The sequence below is a fragment of the Hylobates moloch genome, unplaced genomic scaffold (genome assembly GCF_009828535.3).
Source record: "Hylobates moloch isolate HMO894 unplaced genomic scaffold, HMol_V3 SCAFFOLD_6, whole genome shotgun sequence".
NCBI lineage: Eukaryota > Metazoa > Chordata > Mammalia > Primates > Hylobatidae > Hylobates > Hylobates moloch.
The window spans coordinates 126,101,713-126,118,368 of NW_026652281.1; the positions used below are offsets into that span (position 1 = coordinate 126,101,713).

The following is a 16,656-nucleotide window of genomic DNA, read 5'->3' on the forward strand; positions in this document are numbered from 1 at the left end:
GGTTCTCACCTTTGAAATCGTTTTGAAAGCACAGCATCCTTCCCTCTCACCTGCCTCTCAGTCTCTACTGGGAAGCCAAGCCAAGCAGCCCCATTGTGCAGTCCTGGCAACACATGTTATCCTTGATCCTGCACCATGGCAGCTGGGGAGAATCTCCACCCCCTAAGCAGTCACTTGTCTCTGCTTCTCTGGGGAGAAGACACTCCTTAGAGGAGGGTGAACAAAGTGCACATTCCCAGAGCCAGCACTTCCAGCAGCCTCCATCCTCAAGTCCCCTGAGTTCTAGAATAATCAGACAGAGTTGGGAGAGTGAGGGGGTACGTATCAGGAAATATATGCTGTCCCACCGAAGAGGGAAGACCACCAAGTGAAAGGCCCAGTAGCAAAGACCACCCCTAACATACACACCCTCCCACTTAATGGTGTTGGACCCAGGAATAGATGTGCTTATTAAGAATCTACTCAGTTCTGCTTCATTGTGACAGCTACCACCAATTGATATTCATACCAAGCCATCCATACATCTCGTCTCAATTAAAAGTCTGAGCAGAGGAATAATTGAAGCTTAAAGAGGCAAAGTAAGTTGTTCAGGTCACTCCGTGATGAAAAGGAGAAAGAGCTTCAGACCCAAGTGTCCCTGAATGCAGGACCAGGGTGCCTGGCCACACCTCTAGGTTTGGCTGCACTTCTCAATGTCAAGGCTTATATGCCCCCAAAGATGGATTTCCTTTAGCCATTCATTTGATATAATTCGATAGCCTGGGTCAGGAATTAATTAATTTGCAAGGTCATGTGTAAGAAAAAAGATTCTCTTTTTTTTTTTTTTGCAGTGGCACAATCTCGGCTCACTGCAAGCTCCGCCTCCCGGGTTCACGCCATTCTCCTGCCTCAGCCTCTCCGAGTAGCTGGGACTACAGGCGCCCGCCACCACGCCCGGCTAATTTTTTGTATTTTTAGTAGAGACGGGGTTTCACCATGGTCTCGATCTCCTGACCTCGCGATCCGCCCGCCTCGGCCTCCCAAAGTGCTGGGATTACAAGCGTGAGCCACCGCGCCCGGCCAAGAAACAGATTCTAACCCGAGTATGCCCAACTCCAAAACACATTCCATTGCTCCCACCTGAGCTGTCACCTGAGTGAGTGCAGAGCCCATTCCCTTGAATTTCTTCCTTCTTTGCCCCTTGTCCACGCATCTCAATGGCAGCAATTAAAAGAGGAAAAGAGACCAAAACTGACAAGGTCATGAAAAACAAGGCAAGGCAGAAACTGTCCTAGACCAGAGATGCATAGGGAAATATGGCAACTAAATCCAATGTGGGATCAGAAGGAGAACATTAGTGGGGAAAACTGGCGATAATCTGAATCAAGGCTGGAGTGTTTTGTTGCAATAGCCAAGTCCTAATGTGTTTTCTACCTTCTCCACTGCTGCCTAATCTAGTCTCATGCTGCTTCTAGAATCATCTTTCTAAAGCACAAATCTGACCATGTTTCTTTCAACTGCTTATAATCCTTCTATACCCTTCCCTCAACCTCCAGGTAGAATCCAAACCCTCTTTGCTTCCCTGAATCTGTTCCAGCCTCACTGCACTCACAGTGAGCTGTTCTCAGAAAACATCAACCCCTGTCCACCCTCTGGACCTTTGCTTGACACATGCACTGTCTGTCAATACCAACCTGCTGGTCTGCAGTTAGAATCAAGTAAGTCTCCCTTTCAGAACTCAGTTTGGATATCACATCCTCTAGAAAGCCCTTCCTGATGCCCATAACCCTGTCTGGGTAAAATCCCTTCCCCTCAGTGCCCGTAACATCCTGTAATTAACTCCAATCACAATGCTTCTGATACTGAATCATATTACATAATATATAATTCGCCCCTTTCCTGTCACCCAGCTGAATCCCCACTTCCCTGAAATGTGTGCCCAAACCTGGCATTGAATGACACTGACCCTCATCGGAAGGAGCTCAGTCCTCTTCCCTGCTTACTCCATTTCTCTGAGTGTGCAAGGAAAAAGTGGTTATTGCTAGTCTGTCATCTACACTCTCTGCCACTTATTAATCTCTCTGTTTTCAAACAATGCCAGATAAGGCCTAGGCTGGGTGCTTGCAAAGAGCAACAGGACCTAGCTTGAAGTTAATGCATTGTTTTATTTTCATTGTATTTGCCATTATTTACAGAATTCGGTTTATGGAAAACAATACAAGTTTTTCTTCTATATAGACTGGTCATCCTTTACAAAAATAAGTTAATATGAGTAAAAGAAGTAAATCAATTTAGAAAATGTTTTGTAAAGGCTCTTTGGTGCATATCGTGATAAATGCATGCATACATACACACACGTGTACATATATACATACAACTGTGAAGGAAGCCCTGAACAGCAGAAATCCTGTCATTTGTGCAACTAAGTCCTTGAGTCATGAGACCCCTGCCTCAAGTACCACTGTCTTTGCCACTAACTACCAATGTGTCTGGAAGGAAGTTACCCTTCTGTTCCTCAGTTTACTCACCTGTAAAAATAAGAGAATATAATTGGGCTATAAAAATATATTATTTCATCTCTCCAATACTATTTCTTATCCTGTTCATACAGTATAAAAATAGCACTGCTGAAAAACCCAGAGGTGAGGTTCTTTTATCAGAGGACAAATATCTGAGATGTGTAGAGGTTAAGTGACTTGCCCAAGGTCCCACTGCAATTTAATATCAAATCAAGACCAAAATACAGGTTCCCTTTAGTGACAGGCTTCCTGATCCCTCACCCTAACACCCTCCATTCCTGCATATTCCCTTTCTCAAATAAACTTCTGCCAAATGGGGTGCATTATATTTACAAAGAGGAAGAAAATGAACACACACACACATACATATATATACACACGCACAATATAAAAGCATCTTAAAATAATGGAAAAGCAAATAAGAAAAGGACAAAAGCAATATTAGATTTCAGAATGTTAATACTGTTGGACAGGGAACTAGTATACCTGAAAGCTGAGAAAACATGTTACAAGGTTTTCCACAATGTTGCAATGCCCTCCTTGTTCTTTATTTAGATTAGATGTAAGGAGCCAGCAGCCACACAGCCCATATAAGATTTGAGGGAACAATTAGAATAAAGAGGGTAACTAGATCATGTTTGGCTATGATACACTTATTTTTTTAAATGTTTAAGTAGAGACCAGATCCAATCACCACTTTACTCTCTGTGGATCATGAAAAAAAGACAGCATCAACATGTTTCCAAAGGGAATAGTTGGCTCACATTTTAAAAATGAAATTTTTAAACACTTTTTAAAAGAGTTTTAGCAAGCGATTTACATATAGAATGTAGTAATTGCAATTATATAGCACAATGTTTTTCTTATTTTAAAAAAATAGTCTTACCCTTGTCTTTGGAAACATGCTAAACATTTTTATAACTGACCTGGTTACAGGTAAATTCATCAGATTTAGAGGTAAATCAAAGTGCACAGAACTGGGAAATTTTAGCTAAAATTTCCAATGAAATGTAACATGGATAGAAACAATGCTCTTCACATATGTGTGTGTATGTGTATGCATATGCAAATGCATACGCATATTTCCAGCAATTGAGAAAGATCTGTCCAAACAGAAATTCAAGTCAGAAGACACAGAAGTTTCAATTGATTATAAAGCTCAATGGAAGCCAAGGACAGATGTGGCTGCTGGGGAGAGGAAGAATCAAATTAAGTATAGTAACATCCCTCTGTTCTCTTCACCCACCGGCCAATATCAAAAGCCTTGTGCAGTTATGGGAACCGCTCTTTCAGAGAAACAGAAAGAAATCTGGCCAGAGGAGAGTGAATGGTCAGCGGGAAAAGGGAGGGGATCTGTAACCTGAGTCAGATGGGGAATGGCCAGTGGCATGGTTTCCAGGACTGTGTGAACCTTCTTCAAATACACGATATGTAACTGTTCTGGAATGTGTGTGCCCCTGACTGTCTCCCAGGAATGTTGTTGAAAGGTCTATGCATTGGAGATTAGACTGAATACCCTCAACCACAACATCCCTCCCAGCTTGGGGCTTTTACAGCTTGTGGTGGGGGCAAAACCGCATCTATTCTGCATGATAGTGGATTAGATAACTTCACTAATTAGACAATTGGAAGCTTCTCCTTCCTGGAGAATACTCTCTAGAGTAGACAGCCTTTTGACAACCAACCACATCTCTAAGAGAAAATATGTGCCAATGCTAGACAACCTTGATGACTAGAAGATGCAATGGCGGCTCAACTCACCACTCCCATCTCACCCTGCCAAACAACCAATCATCTGATTAGCCCAAGAAGCTAGAAATTAAGGGCAGATGGTCTGATAATAAAAGCTAAGCTGATGGGCATCAGATGCAGGGAATTATGGCTGGTATCCTTGTGATTCACACAAGGAGCAAGGGTGAACCACCTGCATCAGGCTTGCTTCAGTTCTTTCTAAAAATGCATGTTCCTGGGATACATCCCAGATCTACTGAATCAGAATTATTAGAGATAGAAACCAAGAAGTTCATGTTCAACAACCTCACCAGGTAATAGTTATGCACACTATCTGAGGGCTTTTGCCCTGCAGTGGTGCTTCCCATACTTTAGGGTGCATTAAAATCACCAGGAAAGCTTGGACGAGTCAGGGTTCTGGGATCCAGAGATTCTGATTCAGAGATCATAGGTGGGGCCGCAGATTTTCATTTCAAACAATCTCACAGGTGATGCTGATGCTGCCGGTTAGTGGACCATATTTTCAGTTTGCTGAAATTAGAGAATTCCTGATTTTATTATCAAAGAACTCAGATACTGTGGTAGGTCACTTCTGAAATGATCCCCAATGATTCCTCACCATCTGGTATTCAAGCTGCTGGTAAACACCCGCCTCTTGTGGGAGCTGGACCTAGTGACTCACTTATTATGAATTGAATAGGCAAGACTAAGGAGATGTCACTTCTGTGATTAGGTTACAGAAAGAGAGTGACTCCCTTTTCTCTTGCTCACTCTGGTTCTTGCTCCTTTTGTTTGCTCCCTCTAGTGAAGCAATGGTACCATGCTGTGACTGCCCTGTGGAGAGGCCCATGTGGCAAGTGGCTGCAGGAAGTCTCTGGCCAACAGCTAGCAAAAAACTGACTCCTAACAACAACTGTGTGGGTGAGCTTAGAAGCCCATCCTTCTCTAGTTGAAGTTGAGATAACTGCAGCCCTGGCTGATTGCAGCCTGTGAACCACCCTAAGCCAGAGGGCTCAGCTAAGTCATGCTTGGATTCCTGCTCTTCAGAAACCATGAGATTATAAGTGTTTTAGGCCACTCAGTGTGCTCTGCAGTGATAGGTCATTAATAGAGATGCTTTGTAAAGCAGTTGCCCTGAAATCAATAAGATGCCTTGTAGTTGGGTGTGGTGGCACATGCCTGTAGTTCCAGCTACTCAGGAGGTTGACACTGGAGGATCACTTGAGCCCCGGGGTCTGAGGTTGCAGTAAGCCCTGACTGTACCACTGAACTCCAGCCTGGGCAACAGAGGAGATGCTGTCTCAAAAAAAAAAAAATGACATGCATTGGTATTCTCACCCATCCTTCAAGTCCTCCATCTCATCTGTCCCCATTGTGGATGAGATAAAATGTGTGTGTAAATGTAACTGGACAATATTTAATCATATACACAATTTATATGTAATTTATGTCATAATTTTCTTAACATTCAATTTTCAAGCCTTGGTTCTTGGAAAGCTTCCCTGGAGCTTCTGGGAGGTTATATGGTAGCACAGCCTTATGGCAGGACGAAGATGGTGAATCCAAGTCAGGTTTCGTGCAATCCATCTGGCCTTTCTGAGGCTGTGTCTTTTGAGCTAAGATCCTGGTGAATTCTCTCCTGTCAATCCCTGTGAGCATGAGAAGTGATACATACTTTGGTTCTGAAGAAAGAAATGGAAAAACTACAGGCTCCTCTGCTGGCAAGGGGAAGGGGTCTTTCCCTGAGAAAATCGGTGAAGAGCACAAATTCCAATCTGCTTGTCTTTGCACCAGTGCAGTGACTGATTTCCTCACTGCAGGAGGAAGGAAGGTTCCTGGAGGGCAAGATTCCTCATCTTCTCCAGAATTATGTATGGAGAAAGGGCTTTTCAGAGGCTGTTTGTGTGGAAGGCAATGGTCAACTGGTAAAGGCTCCAGATGCAAAGCCTGGAACCAGGAATTCTCATCATTGCACCATCAAATCTTTCTGTGGCCTGCAATGAGCCCCTCTCCTTCTGGACTTCATTCTTCTTGTTGTAAAATGAGGGGACTAAGCCAGGTAATGACTCGGACCCTCCCAATGAGTATTTAAGAGCCTAGGGCAGTGGGGTCAGAGTCTGGCCTTGCCAAATGTCCAGAGACAGGACAGCTTTCCTCAGAGGGCCAGGCCACCGCCACTCAGCCACCGCGACCTCTCTGAGGAGCACCCGGAGGGCCTGCTGTGCCACAGGGGGCTCTGGCAGATGTTGTCCAGCCTGCTCCTAATGGTGTCCTGAAGCTCTTCGTCACCCAGCAGGACCGCTGCTGCCAGGGCCAGAAGGAAGTACTCAGTGGCATCATGGGCATCCTAACCCCGTGGTATGGGGGCAAAGAAGAGACAGCATTAGCAAACACTTCCAGGACAGGCTAGGAGGCTGTGCTGGCCACTCTAGTTTTTTTTGTTGTTTGTTTGTTTGTTTGTTTGTTTGCCCAATATCCAATTCCCATCTCCTGAGTCCTTAGGGAGCTCCTCTCTCCCTCCACTGTGGTCCTTGGGGTATTGCGAATCCCAGTGCCCTGCACTCCAGGCACAGAGGTGGTCCCTTACTGAGGCTCAGCCATTGCCCTGGGCACAGTGCTTCGAGGATGTGCACATGACCCAAACTTGGCCTACATCTGCCACTCCCTGGGACTTTCCACTGTGTCTCAATAAGGAAAATAGTCCCTCTGAAGTGGCAGGTTCAGAGGTGGACTTGAACCTGCCAGTAGCTAGAAAGGGAAAAGGCTAAGAAACAAAGCAAAGTAGAAACATACAGAGTCAAGGAATACAATGAGAGGTGGGGAAATCGCTGATGACGATTGAGAAACAGGATCCAGAGCTATCTGCAGTTACATTTGTAGCTCAGCTTTCACATTCTTTGAGCCAGTAAGTTGCCTTTTTTGCTTAAGGAAGTTTGAACTGAGTTTTTCCCTTTACAATCCGTGGAGTTCCTGGTTGACATGATCAGATCACACACTTCATCCCTGACCCACCTACTGGGAGATGTGGGGCAGAAGCAAGATGGCTAGAGGGTGCTTCACTACCCCCTGGACTTCCCTACATGGTAAAGATGAGAAACAGATGCTTCTTTGGGTGAGACTCAAAAAGGTTGCCTGGTTTCCATTAACCCTCATAAGTCAGTAATTAATTCAGGCCAGAAGCAAAGGCTGGCAAATAAGAAAAGGACAGCAGAGCTGCCCTGAGGTCCCTGGGGGCCAAACACAAGAGTGACTCAAAAGCCACTATATTAAGAGATTAAGGGTTGTGCTTCAGGGGACAGGGACCTCTAGTAAAAGAAAGCCAAACTTAGGGGCACAGTTTGAGGGTCAGAGTTGTAACAGAGACTTGCAACCAACACAACTCTAGAAGTCACCAAAAAAACAAGAAGTTCTGGGGTGGGCATAATGGCCTACTACACCTGTAATCCCACCATTTTGGGAGGCTGAGGCTGGCAGATTGCTTGAGTCCAGCAGTTTGAGACAGGCAACATGACGAAAACCCATCTTTACAAAAAATACAAAAATTAGCCAGGTGTGGTGGCGTGCACCTGTGGTTCCAGCTTCTAAGGAGTCTGAAGTAGAAGGATTGTGTGAGCCCCAGATGCAGAGGCTGTAGTGAGCCAAGATCGAGCCATGCTACTCCAGCCTGGGCTACACAGCAAGACCCTGTCCCCCCAAAAAAAAAAAGAAAAAAAAAGCAAGCAAGCAAAAAAAGAAGTTCTAGATTCAGCAAGCAAGAGAAGCAGGGCTAAAGCCTTCTTAAGATCTAAGTATACTTAGTTTAAAGGCCCCACACCTCGTTATCTCAAACATGTTCATATGCACCCACATTTCTCATAAAATGTAGCTTTACATTACTTTATAAGAAATGAGTTGCAGTTGACTAGTTGGTCTGTAACATTTTACGGACATACTGTTAAGTATTCATTTTGATCTTCATTTTAGACCTTATAGTTCTTTTGTTTTGGGGTCTTGTATATTTCCATAGGCCCTTGAGGGACTCACAGGCAATGTGCCTATAGTATCTAACAGATAAAGAAGCCACAGACATGGTGGCAAGGCAAGGAAAAAGAGGAACCATGGTCTACTCCTCAGCGAAGATGGGAGCACCTTTGAGATCTTCAGCAGGGTTAAGTGGAAAGAGCTTCCATGTCCCCTGTAAAGCCACTCCTCACCCTATGAGACAAGACTCCTCATCTTGGCACTCTGGTTTTCTCAGCTCCACCACAAAGGCTCCTCATTGTCTTTGAATCAGGAAGGAGAATGGTTGGGTGGTGGCTGTTACGAAATCTTGGAAGTCTGGCTCTTACCTTCAGCTGGCAGAAGGTGAGTTGGCCCAGGCGATAATACACCTTGGCATAGTACAGGGCCTCCTTGGGACTCTGCAGCCAGGGTGGGCAGAGGGACAGGGTCTTCAGGTAGCAGTCCTCAGCCATCTCATACATATGCAGGGAGTAGTACACTGTAGCCAGGCGGTGAAAGGCCACCAGCTCCTGCCTCCGATCTCCTAATAATTGGAAGACTGAGAGAGATACCCTGCAACCAAAACTTTGCATCATTTGTTCACTCATTCATTCCATAAAACTTTTTGAAGGTCTACTAGATGTCAGGGACTGTGCTGGGGCATAGGGAATAAGACAGAAGAGGTGCCTGTACTCATAAAGCTTATTGTCTCACATGACAGACATTCCTTAAATAATCCCACAAACAAATGTAACATTACACGTGTCATAAATGCTACAAAAGAAAACGCAGGGCTCTATAAGATTGACTAAGTAGAGGATGGGTCAAGGTTTCCTGGAGTGATTCCCAGAAGAAAATTTTCTCCTTATTGCAGATGCTATTGTAATGCAGGATTCTGGGAAAGAATTCTTCTTAAACCCTTTTAATGGGACATGGTGACAAGTCTAGCTTAATGGAGTAGCTAAGAATTGCAGTAAATCACTCTGTATAATAAATGTCTTCCTCACACAAAGTCTCTCTCTTCAGAGTTATCTTGGGTACCACCATATAGCAGTCTCTCCTTGTCCCGTTTACCTACTGTCAGTCTCAGATAAGCTACAAACACCTGTTCACCCTTAAACCATGCTTTAGAATGCTGGTTTCTAACGGGTCTATGACTTGTTGTTTGGTGGATTTGTTTTAATACAGAGCAACCTTTTACAGGGAACAAAGGCTTACAATCATGTCTCTGGAATATTTGCAAGGTGGCTGTTGGATACCATCTAAAAACATCACTTTTAAGCTTCAAAGAGCCAAAAGCCAAAATTAAAAAAGAAAATCTAAGAGAGAGAAAATTCTCTGATATGGAAAAATCAGCCACAGGGGAAGTACATATATAAAGGATGCATACAACCTCCCTTCAACTCCCATCCAGTGACGATAAAGAGTGCTCAGAGGAGCTGCCTGGGGCCTCCAAGGCCTTTCCTGAGATTAGCACACAGTCACTCAGATGAGATCTTATGCAATAAGGAAAAAGGTAGGGAAAAGAGGGAAAGCACTCTCAAGAGTGCAATTAGACACAATAAAGTCCGGTATCATCCACATCCAATACCCTTGAAAATGCCCAGAAGTCCCTCCTGGAATCATCACAGAATATTCCATTTACACTTACATCTAATCAAGGCTTCTCTAATCAAACCTGCTTTTCTTCAAACACCAACATTCAAGATGAGGGGTTTTTAAATCTTTTTTATTCTGCCATTTATCTGTTCTGATGACTATTATTGTTTCCCACTAGCTTTTGACATAAACACAAGATATTCAGCTATGTTCTGAGTTAGGGTAATGGGAACCTGACCTTCATTTACATTTTAGCTTCATGGGAAAATGCACTTTTGACTAAAAATTAACTAATTTAAAATTTAGGGCACAGTCCTTTTGCAATGGGAACATAGCCTATGCAGAGAATAAAATATCATTTACTTTACACTTGGGGAACAACAGCAACTGTAATATAATAATAGTGTGGCACAGGCAACACTTACCAAGAGCTTACCATGTACCCAGCATTGTGCTGTGGCCGTTACATGGATAATCACTGGTCTTCATAACAACTACCATGAGGTGGGCACTATTTTTAATCCTGATTTGGTGATGACAAGCTTGAGGCTTATAGAAGTTAAGCAACTTGCTTAACTAAGGTCTCCCTGACAGTTGGACCTGGGATTTGAACCCACACAGTCTGACTCCAGACCCTGTGCGCTTATTGTTTTGCTCTCTATGCTTGACTAATCATGCCTCCCATTCAACACACCCAATAGTGAAGACCACCCACCTGTGACTGTGCTGAGCCTGGCGGCCAGGGTGGCAAATTCCAAAGCCTTCTCATAGCCTTCGAGGCTAATCTGCAGCTCTGTCAGCTTGTTGAAAATCCGGAGCTCAGTTCTCACCGCCTTCAACCTCCTTGCTAAAGGAACAGCTCCAGCCTAAGAACAGAAGCCCAAGGAACCTTAGTCTAGCTAGGAATCCTCAGTGCATACCATAGCTAGGAGGCTTATCTTCTACAGGCAGGAGTTGGGGGACGGCAGTGGACTAAAACAAAGGGGAGTCAGCCATGTTTCCCTGTGTGCCTTTACTCAACCCTCTCTCTCCTGATCCTTGCTCATGATGTTTTGCCCAGATATTAAAGTAGAAGAAGTAGAGGGCATTGGGCCTCCTAAAACTGGGGAAACCTAGAGTAGGAAAGGGAAGTGGCTTTTCCCAAGGTCACATGGAAAGTTGTTCCCTTCTCAGCTGTGTGCTCCCCTAGCATCCACGGCGCTATCTATGAAGTACACATGAGTATACACGTAGTGTGGGAATATCTCAAAAAGTGGTCATTTCTATGTTTTTATTATGACAGAATTTTAGGCAAATCACTTCATCTTTCTGAACCTTAGTTTTCTCATCTACAAAATGCATATGAAAATAAGCCCCTCAATAGTCAGAGATGCGTTCCCTGTTCTTCCCCACCCCTAGCTCAGTGCCTGGCACAAAATGGGTGTTTGCTAGTGTTTCATGACTGAATAAACAACTGAACAAATAAATAAATGAATATCTGAATGAATAAAATTTTAGGATCAAATTAGATAATGAGGCTTCCTAAACTTCAGTCAGTGATGAACAACAATCACAATTTTTGATATATCTGCTTAATATCTGGACATTCGTTTAATCTGTGTTATTCTTAACATCAACTCTTTTTCTTGCCTCATCCTTCACAATAATACCTGTGAAATCATAGGTTTGATGAGCTTGTATTATATATTTTTAATTTTAAAAAATATATTTTAATACATGCTTATTAAAAATATGATCAAATAAAAGCATTCATCTACATAACCATTTAAATAATCTCCCACCGCATCCCCAGTAGTAAGTGGAAAACACTGGTAAACTCAAAACTGTGCTGCAGACTGTAAAGTATCATGCACCCAAGAGTTTGAGATGGTCTTGAACTCCTGGACTAAATTATTTTGATGTATTATCCCAAGAAGGATAACTTGTCAAGCCTGAGAATGACTAAGTTTATCAGAACCTTCCCTGAGCTCCCACTAGGTTGAAGAGAGAGTGAGTAGGTGGGCACTGGACAAGAAAGAGAGAAAAATGAAATACAAGCAAGAGAGGAGAAGAGGGACCCAGGCCAAAGTCCAGCCTGACCCTGCCCATGCCCGTGCCAGGACCTGTCTCAGCAAACTGCACAGCTTGGACTTACTCGGTAGTACTCCACTGCATGATGCCTGTGGCGGATCCCATTGAAGAACACATCACCTGCTTCTTCATAAAGCTTGAGAGCCAGCAAATGCTCCTCTGACTTCAGGGCTGTCTGGATGGCAGCCTAGGTGGGACAAAGACAGCTGTTAAAGGCAGAGAGGAGGGCTTCCCAACCTCCACAGGACTGGCAGAGCTAAGATGCAGACCACCTAAATCAACTAATCCTCTGCTAAAGTCCCCCAAATCCTAAATGTCTTCACACTCCTAGGGCTGGTAAGAGGACTTTAGATATTCTCCAGTCTGGCATTTCCCCATCCTGGTATAAGAGATTGCTTTTGGTGGTGCTAGATTATTTTTAACAGTATATAGGAAAACATTTTGTTTTACTAGTTAAGTATTTATTTTAATGTGTTTTAGAAAAAAAAAACTAATAATGCATCCAACCTGCAACTTTAGGTAGTATTGCGTAGAATAAGACTAAGTGTAAAAAAAGCTACGTTGATCTGATGTTGAGTAAAATAAAAAGAAGTAAACAATGGTATAGAAGGTACATGTATATAGCAAAACCATGAATTTAATATGTCAATAACTGAAATGGAAAAATTGTGATCCAGTTCAACACCTTACACTTTCCAGATGGAGATAGTGTGGCTCAGAAAGAAAACAGAACTTCCCCAGGTTCATGCCAATAATCAGTGGCAAACAAATGTTGGTGTCTTCCATCCCAGTACCCTAGCCTCCACAGCTTCTTTATCTCCAGCAAGCTATTTTGGATTTCATTGACACCAAATGTGCTAAGGAAGTTGAAGAGTAAAGAATATATTGCTGCACCTGCAGAGCACAGTTACAGGACCTCAAATAGCCTCAGGTCCAGAATGATTCACTTCCATGGAAATGACCCTGCACAACATCAGTTAGGTGGCAGCCTGGGGTTGGGTGAGGCCTGGGACCAGTTCTGGCCAGTGAACATTTCATCACTGGGGCAAGACGCTGCAGTTGCTGTGTTATTGCATAGGCAGCTATGGGGGGGCGGGGGGCAGTGAGATGGAACCCTGGAATCAGGGGGCTTTGCCACCAAAACAATGCACAATCGGAACAGTGCCCTCTGGCTTCAGTCTCCCACAACATGAAAGGAGAAGACTGAATTGTCTGCCTTCTGGAAACCCTTTCAACCCTAAAATTGCAAGGCAGATGGCGTAGAGGCTGAGAGTGAAGGCTCTAAGTCACACCGTGTGCAGTTCTCAGCTCCACCACTTACCAGTTGTATCACCTTGGGCAAATTACTCAGTCTCTCTGAGCTTCATCTGTAAAATGGAAATTAATAACGGAAACTCCTACTGCGTTTATAATGAGGGTTAAACTACGTCATGCAAGTGAAGTGTTTAGCAAAGTCTCCTGCACATAGGAAGCATGCATTCAGGTTTTTGCAGCCATTATTAAGTCTCAGTAGAAGTGGATGTGTGCAAGTTTATGTGCTAGTATAAGGAGAAGTAAAAAGAGAGAAAATAAAACAGGAAAGAAAAAAATTGGTATATTTTTGTAGAATTAAACATCTTACATATCATCACAGTATTTAATGTCAATATTGTACAGATAGTAATAAAACACTAAAATATCATGTATTAAACATTTACTAAGTTCAGAGCACTTAATAAATGCTTACTATGCATTTACTACTATGTAAGTGAGATATATAAATTTTTGTTTTACTAATCCTTAATGCTAAAAGACAGAGTTCAGTTCCCCCATGAAGAAACTGAATCCCAGAGATGTCATATGGCAAGGCCAAAGTCACACAGTCAGTCCATATGTGATAGCCCTGGGATTTGACTCTAGGCTTTTCTCTCTTCAAAGCCCAGGCTTTTAACCATTACACTGTACCACATCTCTGATATTAAAAGTATGCAAACAAACAAAAAAATAAGAGAATAATATTGTTAATACCCCACATACACACCAACCTTGCCTCAAACTGCAGCAAAACCCTGAAGTCAAGGTGTATGCTGAGCTTTGGAAAGACAGGTGTACTTAATCGGACAAGTGACGTTACAGATGATATGAGTCTCCCTCCACATCCTCCCAGGGTGCACACGTGTATATGGGTCTCAGTGACTGGCCCTCTCTCCACGGGCTTAGGGTGAACATCATCCCACTCTGGTTCCAGCTGGTTGGTTTAAAGGGTACAGCTGCCTCCTCAAATGACCCAAGTCAACAACTCCCAGAGAGCTCTGCAGGAGGCCTACCTGCAGGCACAGCTCCACCAGCTCGTCTTCCCGCATGAGGTAGTGGAGTCGCCCCGCCCCAAGCCAGGCCTCGGCAGCCTTGTCTCTGTCCCCCAGGTCAATGAAGATACGCAGGCTCTCCTTGATGCATGTGAGTGACCTCCTGAGGGACCTGGGGACAGACATGAACTTGTGAGGTGCGAGGGCTCAAAGGGGCCTCAGGGTCCACTCAGCACAGAATGAAATAGAAGCTCTGAGCAGGAACAGCCATGTCCCCCATCACACAGGGAGGTGGGCCTAATTGAATCCCAGCTCTACCCCAATCAGCTGTGTGACTTTGAGAACGTACAGGATCCTTCTGTGCCTTGGTCTCCTTATCTGTAAAACAGACCTATAATTGTGCCCACCTGAGCGGATTGTTGTGAGGATTAAATGAGATAAAACTAAGTGCTTAGAACAGTGCCTATTACGTCCTTGGCACCTGATGAATGTTTAAAGATCACTTATAATTATTATTATTACTGATGCATGGTCCATCAACCCTTTTACTGCTCTATAACCTTTTTTGGTGTTATGCTATTGAAATGGTTTGGCTGTGTCCCCACCCAAATCTCATCTTGAATTGTAGCTCCCATAATCCCCATATGTCGTGGGAGGGACCTGGTGGGAGGTAATTGAATCATGGGGCCATTACCCCCACGCTGCTGTTCTCATGATAGTGAGTCTCATGAGATCTCATGGTAGTATAAAGGGTAGTTCTCCTGTCATTTAAGATGTGCCTTTGCTCCTTCTTTGCCTTCAGCCATGATTGTGAGTCCTCCCCAGCTAGATGGAACTGTGAGTCCGTTAAACATCCTTTCCTTTATAGATTACCCAGTCTCAGGTATGTCTTTATTAGCAGCATGAGAATGAACTATTACAGTTACTAACATGAAGTAGACATCAAATGTATACCTATTGAGTGAATGCATGAATGAGTGACAACAGTGGTAACTTTAAATCATCGAAAAGATTTTGATGTTTTGTTTATAAAGAAAAATCAAAGTAGGATGAAAGTTTTAACAGGTTGGTGCTTAATGGGGTGCCCTTTAATTATTTGGAAAATTTTATTTTGTAGAAAACTCTCCCTCCATTGTCATGGAGGGACCAATGAAGAAATGAGACATAGGTAACATATTTTCTCACAGATGATTCAGTATTCAAAAACAAGGAAGGAATACTGTGCATCATCTAGATAGTAGTTCTCAGTCCCGGCAACAACTAGAGTCACCTGGAAGCATTTTAAACGTGTACACTGCCACACTATTTCCCAGTGTGTTGCAACGTCATGATAGCCTGAGCAGCAGGCTCTTGGAATATGGCTCAGGTACAAGCACTGTGTCTAAGCTCTCCATGTAATTCTGTCATGCAGCTTGGCTTGAGACTTGCCGATCTAGTCCAATCTTCTTATTTTATAGAGGAAACAAGCCCAGAAACTGGAAATAACTTACATATGTTTGCACAGCACATTAGGGGGAGATCCAAGGCCAGAACTCCCTTCTTCTGAGTAGCAGCCTAGGACTTGTCCCATAACACTCATATTTCCCAAAACATGATTTGTGGCCCACCTGCATCAGCATTTCATAGGGAGCTTATTCAAAGCACAGATCCCCCAGAGCTACCTCAAACTGACTGAAAAAGATTCATTACAGTTGCAATCCAGGAACCTGAATTCCTAAGACACATCCAGGTTACACTCCTGCACACCAAAGTTTGAGAACCACTGCAGTAAACCATGCAACTCTTCCCAGAAACACTGATCATCATCAACCACGTCTGTGGACACTTAAGTGGAAAGTCCTCAACAAACGTGGTTACCACTTGATCATGGACCTCTCAGCCGCCAGGCCCCTTTGTGCACCATTAGGGAAACAAGCATTGCTCTCAGCTCCTGAGGCCTGGATCCTTATTGGCAATGAGGCAGCTGTTGGCCTTCTGGAGAGAGTGCCAGGCATTTGGCCCTTGTAAGAAATAGAAAGAAAACACTCAAACTTTCTCTTCCTCCCTGCTCTTAACATGAGATTTATTGACATCCCGATGGGTGCTGGCCACCCTTTCTCAAGTTTAAAATGTGAAACTTCCTCTGAGAATACAATGAGCTGAAAAACTCCACACCATGCTGCAGTCATCACCAACCTCCTCAGCTCAGCTACAGTAACCACAGGCGTCTTTCACTATAGGAAGCCCTGCCTTTCTCTCTCCACTTTGTACCCTGCAAACTCAAGCCGGGTTGAGATTCAGCAGGCCTGGCCTCCACAACTCTCCTTACTCTCACTGGAGCAGTTGATGAAGACAAGACCCATAAATCTCATCCTCATCCTATTTCCTGCTCTGTTTTTTTTATATTCCCATTTACTGTCCTGGGATGCCCTTGGGCTACTATAGTTGTTTTCTCCAGACCTTCAGGGAGCAAGATTTAGGTTATTACAGACAGGCCAACTGACAGAGCCAGC

The 16,656-nt window shown here is 43.7% G+C and overlaps 1 protein-coding gene across 5 annotated transcripts in view; it reads right to left on the minus strand.

Annotated features, from left to right (window-relative positions):
- SH3TC2 (SH3 domain and tetratricopeptide repeats 2) overlaps positions 1–16,656 on the minus strand; it is a 139,047-nt gene that overhangs the window by 72,030 nt on the left and 50,361 nt on the right. For 2 of the 5 annotated variants that reach the window (XM_058440010.1, XM_058440008.1), the window contains exons 13-16: positions 14,186–14,336; positions 11,944–12,066; positions 10,525–10,675; positions 8,558–8,754 (exon numbers count right to left, since the gene is read on the minus strand). In XM_058440010.1, coding sequence (XP_058295993.1) covers positions 8,558–8,754; positions 10,525–10,675; positions 11,944–12,066; positions 14,186–14,336 — 622 coding nt within the window. Of the gene's footprint in view, positions 1–861; positions 6,577–8,557; positions 8,755–10,524; positions 10,676–11,942; positions 12,067–14,185; positions 14,337–16,656 lie in introns of those variants that run through there. The other 3 variants (XM_058440009.1, XM_032158305.2, XM_058440011.1) reach the window with 3 other exon arrangements.